The sequence below is a fragment of the Argopecten irradians genome, chromosome 7 (genome assembly GCF_041381155.1).
Source record: "Argopecten irradians isolate NY chromosome 7, Ai_NY, whole genome shotgun sequence".
In the NCBI taxonomy this organism is placed as follows: Eukaryota; Metazoa; Mollusca; class Bivalvia; order Pectinida; family Pectinidae; genus Argopecten; species Argopecten irradians.
The window spans coordinates 39209054-39217958 of record NC_091140.1 but is presented as its reverse complement, the minus strand read 5'-3'; the positions used below and the strand labels follow the sequence as shown (position 1 = coordinate 39217958).

The 8905-nt window shown below is 37.1% G+C and overlaps 1 protein-coding gene across 1 annotated transcript; it reads right to left on the bottom strand.

The window, feature by feature from the left end:
* On the bottom strand, positions 1-5740 carry LOC138328408 (Krueppel-like factor 5). The gene is made up of 4 exons (XM_069275209.1): positions 5478-5740; positions 2951-4079; positions 2000-2059; positions 1-1834 (listed from the first exon to the last, which is right to left on the bottom strand). Exons 1-4 carry the CDS (start codon positions 5589-5591, stop codon positions 1650-1652), a joined length of 1488 nt encoding a protein of 495 aa, XP_069131310.1. The 5' UTR covers positions 5592-5740; the 3' UTR covers positions 1-1649.
* Positions 5741-8905: the final 3165 nt, after the last annotated feature.

Sequence of the window (8905 nt, the reverse complement as noted above, 5' to 3'; positions counted from 1 at the left end):
TTAAGTCTTTTTTCTGTTTTATTTTACATTCAAATAAACTATAATCGTAAACATAGATACATGTGTCGCAAATGGGCACGTGTAAAAAAAATATAAAATCTATGAATGGAGATGTATACTGAGCTTCGTCCCCGTACACGAAATTCTTATCACAATGTTTTAAATACCTAGAAGACACATTCACATCGACTAGAGCGTCCATACAACCAAGAAAAGACACATTCATATCGCCCTAGAGCGACCATACAACCATACACCCAGCTTTACGTGTTAACACTCAAATTGTTGAATATCACATTCCTATGATAACAGTTGTATACTTGACACCCGTATTGGAATACGTTGAACAAGAATTAATCATATATCTTATTTTTTTCCAGATTTTCCGCAAATATAGCTCTTCAGTGAATTTTGATGTTTTCAGCAGTTCATTCCATAAAACTTACACAATTCATATATATGTGTAATAAGGAAACGTCTCACATTAATTTTATATATACAGGTATAAACACCTTTTGAAATTTTTAAGGAAATCTATAGTTTTATCCAATTAACATATACATTTCACAACAACTAAACAATTCTCAGGACTACTGAATAGATTTGTGTCAGTGAAAATAGACAAATATTTAAGACGTATATTTAATGATCTGAAAGATATGGAAATCCGTATATCATAGGATTTCAAGTTTAAAAATATAGATTAAAAGTATATCAAAGAAAAAATAATTAAAGAGAGAGAGAAAAAAAAGGATAAAAAAGCAAAAAGCCCAATGAATTCCGACATCGACTAAGCATATCAACACAATGTATTTTTTGGAATGATATTGTAACGGGAAAACAACAGCAATTGATTTACCTACCAACAAACATCAATATAACAACTTCGTGACGTATAACGAATAATGGCACTGGGCTCATTTACGTCAAAATAAGCAACAACAAACGACCTAATATCAACACTGCGCAGAAATAATGATAGAAAGTCTGACTCATGTATGTAAACAACTGCAGACCCATTACACATATCTACGTTGTAACCTTGCCATGTCACGTGCGCACGCGCACTCGCTTGTGTCAATATAAAGAGCGTATGGCGACGACAAACAATCTGTGAGCCTTCCTCAGAAAAATCGATACCAGATTGTGAATGAACCATCGACTTATCGCGGCATACTGTCGCTTGTTTCTCAAAGCCTTATCATACGATGAACTGAAGGCTTGTTTTTTTCCAGTATCACCGGTATAGTTAACAGTCCTATCGACTAGCATTCAAAAACCTTTCATTCTCAAAAATATACTGAAAACGATTGGTATAAGATTGTTTAACCAATCAAAACTTGCCAATCTACTACGACTCGCCAATCATACATGTTCTAGCAAGAACCATTCTCGAAAAAAAGTGTCCCTCTCTACCCAAATTCCGGTCATTGGGCAATCGTCCAGCAACACAGGGAAAGCGTGAAATCTCCGCCGCTTCCCTGTCAGCACTTGTCTTATGATGGCCGCTCGCATTCAGACATTCAAAAGTCCTGCCACAAACGTAACCAGCTTTTTAAAGCCTTCCGAGTGGAGTCTGCTTGGATGGCTCCCAAAGGTGCGGGCTCGTCCAAAGTCCCACGACAAAATCTCTAGGGTTGTGATTCCCTTCATTTCTTGGGCTCGTGGCGTTTCATGTGCAGGGCCAAATGATCGGACCTGGCGAAGGACCGCTCACAGACCTTGCACTTAAATGGCTTGGCACCCGTATGCTTTCGTATGTGTCTGGTAAGCTCATCTGAACGTGCGAATCTCCATTGACAAGTCGGGAAATGACATTTGTATGGCTTTTCACCTGGAAAGACAAAATTAAGGATACGATTTAGTTCGCTTGTTAACAAATCATTGACAAACGATGTAAAATCAATTCATTTGAAGTAACTCTAAGCTTTCGACTGTTGTCCTTTGATTTTTTTTTAACAGAAATGGATATTGGTTGACAAACATAAAAGATAGTTACCTGTATGAATTCGCTGATGTGCCTTTAAATGAGAGCTCTTCGTGTAAGCCTTTCTACAACCTGGAAGATACAAAAAGGAAACAAACATTAACTTCAAGCTCTGAAAAAATCGACTAAAAGAGGCAATATTTATGCGTTTTCTGAATCGCAGACCAACACGTGTCAATGCGCGTGCCTACTGTTTAATACTTCAATTGATTACTGTTCTACGACACGTTTCAAGCATCGAATAGACAGTAAGCTATTCCTGGTAAGACAAAGGCTATTCTTGTAACAGATAAATTTGACGGCAGCAGGCTGCTTACACGAACACTACCGAAATCAATACAGGTCCGTTTAGCCTCAATTCGCCGACATACGGGCACTTAACTCTATTGATTAACTCGCCTAGCTCGATTTACATTGTCTTGGTCAACCAACGACTTGGCAATTGTGACGTAAATAATGGATAAGCTTTAGTGCTCTATTCATCATGTTATTGACTTGATTATCCCGGATGATGAAATTCGCCTCCAAATATCATGATGATAAGATACAGATGCTGACAGGATCATTAACACTAAACGGAAGTCCGTAGTCTAAGAATGACGACTGTTTTTGTTTATGACTCTAAATCAATTTTCTTAAGTTTTATTTAATATACGCATTTCTTATCACGCTACATAGCTTGTCGACAGCTGTTGATGTTAACACGAGAATGTATACACACATTTCTCCACATATAACAGGGACTTTATGTTTACACGGTTCGACAAACCCAGACGATGAAAAAACATCTAGCCGACATTGACGCTGACGTCACGGTGTGTATCAATTTACCGCGTGAGTTAGAGTGCTGACGTCACACAGGTAGACGTGCCAAACAACACATGTAACAGAAAATAACTACTGTCGGTATAGCGTAAGATAATAAAAACATTACAAAAAGTGTGTATTATAAAAAATAATCACCTGGAAATTCACAGAAGTGTATACGCCGTTTCTCCAACTCGGGATTGTTCTTTCTGTTATATTTGATAGTTGAACAGCCTGGATGCGTCTGTTGGGGTTTGCTCTGGCGGGCCGGTGTTTGGCTCCTGATGGGGATGACTGGTTTGATGTTAAAGTTACCGGCTGGTGATGATAAAGGCGATGGGCGGTGAAGTCCAGGGTAAGGGGGTGGGGGTGTGCGTCGGATAGCGTCCTGGTCCGGGGAGCCGGGCTGGGAGTTGGGAGGAGTTGGGGGCAACACAGGGACAGTATGGGGAGGAGTGCTCACGTACATCCGATTGTTTGTGGTCACTTGGGACTTGTTAAGTCCTACAGATCTGAGCTGGGTAATATATTGCACAACTGATGACCCCGGCTGGGAGAGAATCACTTGTTGAGAAACTGGTATAGGAAGAGTCTTGGGACGAGAATTAAAGCTGTCGTTTACACTAGCTGTCATAAGACAATCGCTTTCAGATGGCTCAAGTTTAACAGTAACGCCAGTCGGTGAAGACCTTTGTGAGTTTTCAAACTGACAAGAAGGTTTACTAGTTAGGTCCACAAACTCCGATTTGATTTTAGGTATCGCTGAAGTAGTGCCAACCTTCATAGAGTAAACATTGTCCCTCTTGTCTTCGTTAACAGAAGGCTCCAGAATATCAAAACTACTCCGAAGGTCTTCCCACAACGAATCCGACACTTTCTTACTTTGCTCTTCCAACTCCGTATAACTACTGGGGACAAGGCCCGTGTCTATCATCGTAGCACTGACATCAAATGCAGTTGCCTCCCCCTTCTTGACTGGGGCAACCTTCTTGGGGCTTGATACATCTCCGAAGAATTCAGAAATGAGATTGGAACTTCCGCGCCTTTCGACGGATGTTTGGGATTTTTGAGCACCAATCAATCCGGTCCTCAGATGTCCCAAGTCCATGTACTTCGCACGTGCCAACTGCACGCGCTGTTTGGCGCAGTTCAATTCAGGTGTATCCTTATGGTCATCGCCGAAGAATTCGTCGACTACAGAGGCGCTTTCGCGCCTAACCTTTTTCGCAGAAGGCGGTTGACTCAAAGGGTCATATGGAAGATATTTTTCCAATTCTTGGACAACCTGCAAAATTTGAATAAATATTGAATAAATAAAAAATGTTAGACTAGAAAGAAAAACAGGAAATTATACATGATTAACAAATCCGATCATCAAATTATTCAGTATGTATCATTTTGTTCTTAATTCTAATATTATTGTATTTTTATTTTGGATGCTTACAACAATGTCAGACATGATTTTAGTTAAAAGCCACGATCAATGGCTTTCAAAGGTATCGGTTCACTAGCCGAAACGCCCACACGTGTGCTGGCTGAGTTTTATGAATGACTAGCAGGCTAAACTAGTTATGAATGGAATGGCGCAGTCGGTTCACCGGGTCCACGATCATTGAAAAACCGACCAATCATATGCGTCGTTTTAGACATGACTGGATAACGATAACTGCCGTTAGCATAGCATGATAAAAACGCCAGGATAGTTTTATCTACTGAATAGATGAAGTTCGAAATTTATACAAAATATCAATAAAATTTACCATTCAAGTGACTTTGTCCTAAAATAACAACAACATGTGTCTGAAACGTGACTTCCACCATCATGAGCACGACATGTATATATGAATGGAGACATCGATCGATATCGTATACAAGTGTCATTTGGAACGACTCAAAATCAACAAAAAATAATAAAGAAAAAAGAAGAAGGAAAAATTCAAATTATTTCGAACCAAATTATATAAATGTAAATTAATGAATTTCAACATCTCTAGATGACGTCACGTCGAACGTGCAAAGGTAATGTCCCAAGGTTGAACTGATAACGATGATATACGTCTCGTGAATGAATCATTTGTGATATCGGTTATCAGATTTCATTTCTTAAAATTGAATTTTTAATACAAATGTTTGGTGTGATGTAATAAATTGAAAAGTTATGTCCGGTTGTCGCCGTGAGTTAAGGCTCGTCTGCTGTATTCAATCAGTGTTACCTGTAGCGGGGACACAGGCCCAGTGATATACATGTCCAGTCACAAACAACGGTTACGTGTGACCTAGGCCCGCCCCACCACTATTTCACAATAGCAAATACCGTCCACTGTCTACCTGACCGACTTTTTCAGTAGTCGACCTAAGTCCTTTCAAAATGGCGTAAAGACATCTGGTTTCGTACGAGTCAATATTTGATTTAAGTACAGCTTCTTAGCCAGACTGTATACATGGACATTTTACTTAGATGGAAAAGTACCTCACGATAGTACAAATGGTTGTGATAAACACCCTGTGTTAATTAGAAATCGATTCACGTTCCGGTAGTGTACAGTGGGTTAACCAAGCTCCACAGGCCAACTACAGACTCCAGTAAGTTTCCGAAGGCCAAAAGCTCCAAAGACAGACTAATTTCTGAATCTGAAAATATCAACCTAGTGATTAAATTAGTTCAATTAACTAAAATACTTACGTTCCACTGTGAAGCGACATCCGCACTCGGCGGGAGAAAACAGTCGTCCTGATCTGGCACAATCTGATCCTCAAATATTTCTGTCTCTTCTAAAATGAAATCAGTGTTCGCCATCGGTTTAGGAGCACAGCTTGATGAAAGTAAAATTCCACAAGATGGTTTCACTGAAATACGAATATAATCTATATATAATTCACAGATGGTGTTAGGTACACGTCTTTCCTCTTTCTCTCTCGCTAGGCGATCTATTTATGAATGAACCCACACAAGACTGTTGCTCTTATATACCGTTGCTACCTTTAGCCAATCACATGCAAGAGGGCGGAGCTAATTCTCGACCTTGGATAATAAGCTGGCTGTGTTCCAAAAAGATAATAGTTACATCCGTGGTTCTTGGTAAAGGATCACAAGGTTTTACTTGCTCAATCATAAAGTTTAATGCCTTTTGAATAAACTTTAACAAATCTGACTTATAATTCGAACGATGAATGCGAATATTAACTACTAGTTAACGAAATGTAGATATTGTTTATTCCATTCATTGAAAATGACGTCATGAGCATGTGACGTTTGCAGCAGGTCAGAGTTCAAAAAACAGACTTTAGCGTAAACAACATTTACAAAGCACTAGAAAGATCTACACATGAAACCAGATATCGAAAGATCTCTGTGGGGGTTTAATTATTGTTGTGATAAATGATGTTTTTAACGTGAAAGATAAATTAACTCGATAATGACACGTAAAATCTGAAAAACAACTTGATCAGATGATGAAATGGGACACACGTCGCACATATTAGTCATACAATAGTAATATACATTTAAAGTGTTGATAGAATCCCAAGGACACATTTACGATAACAAAACTGGCCCCAGGGTATAGATTAATTCGGACGGAAAACAGGTCTTCGCCACATATATTTGTAAACCGATTAGTACCAGATCATGCATTACTTATATTTGCCGTAAAATTTTTCACGGTCTCTTATTCAGTACACTGTTACAATATCACCATAAATCGCGGTTTCTTTTGTCCTGGGTATTTAGTATAATGATACAAAAGCGTTCAAAGTCCACAATCGATCGGAACAGTGACGTAAATAGATAAAGTGGATGGACAATGAAATTACATAATGGTTTACTTAAGATTTTGTTGCGTATATATATATATACACACACGATAACTTAATATTCAGTGTGTTATTTCAGTCAGGTAATGGAAATGACTATCATTAAATGTGTGTTATAAAGTATCGTATTATAATTCAGTTGTCTGAAATTTATTACTTTTTGGCATCCTAGATTATTTTTTCCAAGTGTATAGTAAGGCCTACTACCTTTCCGGGGCAAAATTAAAAAAAAAAGGTTTCTTAAAAACATTGATAACATAAAAAAACATATCGATGATCTAAGATGAGGTAACAACACTAAACAGTGGAGAGATTTCGCTGTTTTGCCGTCTGGACCACGGCGGGAAACATAAGACGACCCGCGTTATGAAAATTAACATGTTATTTATTTTAATTAAACTGTGAAGAATATGATGATAAGTGTAGTATTATCGATAAGTTAATAACTTTTACGACACTAAAAATTATTAATCTCGTTTTACATTCCCATTTTCCAGCCGTTTCAGAAAGGTAGTGGGCCTTTAACTTCGACGCTATTTTCATTCATTGTAGCATTAAAGCTATATATGTGTTGCAATTATCATATGGTGAACGACCAAAAGCTGAATTCATCAAACCTTATGGTTTCTAAAAAAACAACAGAAAATAGTTGTCCGAAACAAATAAAAAATGTTGTACTGTTTTGACAGACCACTATCTTTTAGCAAATACTAAAAGGATTTACGAAACTATTTTTGAATTAATACATATATTTTTCACCATTCTCAACGTTTCAAAAAAGCTCATATCTGGAAACAGAAAAATTTGCTCAATTATAGAAATAATATTGAACCGTCTTCTTATTAAAATTCAATTTACACACTTGAAATATTCTTTAATTTTACACAGAGCACATATAACTGTTATAGCTCATATCACGAGAAATCGTGTGTTTATAGGTGACAGATATCATAATGAGAGTTCCACCTGCTACTAATTAACACTATCGAGCTATACAGCACACGTAGCTTATTCTTGAATGACATTTGCCGTGTGTTTTTCATTTCAAAGTTTAACTTATTTATCACTTAAAACACACAACTGAAGGTCAGCCGACGACTTGGGAGGGGAGAGGACGGTGGGGGTGGGGATAGGGTGGGGATGGGTTGTTAAGAAAGTTTCTAGGAAGAGTATATCATTATAATATACATCAGTGTTAAGTTGTATGCTGTAAATTGTACAAAAGACTCATAATAATCTTTCGTGTTCCTGATTAAGAAAAAGAATGCATTGATGAACCCAAAATTAGAACATTTTCTTGTGCCTGACGAAACTCCAGCATTGTTAATTAGTGTGTTTCAAACCATGTGTAATAAAAGTTTATGAGTTTATCTTATAACGAGAGTTTGATATTTCGAATACGCAGTGCAAAATGTTTAGCATGCTTTAAATTCATTGAGTACATACATATTTTTCTTCTATCAAAATGTCGAGAGAACAAAACAGATTATTGTCGTATTACAGACACGTAAACAACAAATAAGTTGTTTGTAGTCTAGCGTATATATTATTTAAAGATATAAATACATATACCTGTATACATTAGATATCTGTTATTGAACCGGGTACATGCGGATCACAGTAATAGAACGCGTCTAATACAAGCATTGTTAGCTCATTACAAAACGTATGGTATATATATATTTAAAAACATAAAAACAGAACATTTTAACAAAGTGGAAACATTATGAAAAATGGTTATAAGATACGTGTATAAATAAAGATACTTGTGATTGTGCACGTGGTTTAAAGAAATTGGGTTTAAAACTTGTTATTGTGTGTTTTTAAAGCTTGGCGTGTATACGTGTACAGAAGTCTGAAGCAGATCTTACAATGCAAGTAAATATGTACACCCACATACGTAGGCTGGCGGTGTAATAAACACCCGCACGGGAGGTCAACAACTTTATTCAAACAACTTTAAAAACAAGTCAAACATTAACAATTGTCGGTGTTGAATTTTAAAGTACCACACCAGGTTCCTCTTTCATAACCACTAAAACACCCCACACAACAAAATCGATCAGAGACTGTCTTGTGTCAAGTTCATACATACGTCACAACTATACTTAAAAATCACTTTTGTAAAGAGAACAAAATTTTAGAATTATTTTGACTGAAAAAAAAACCCAAATATATATAGATGTATTTAGAAATAAATGATCAACGCATTCAACGGTATAATTAATCTTTACAGATGTTAGATCAAAAGTCACCTTGTCAAGGAAAATCTCTCGAAAAAATAGTGTATTGCTTCAA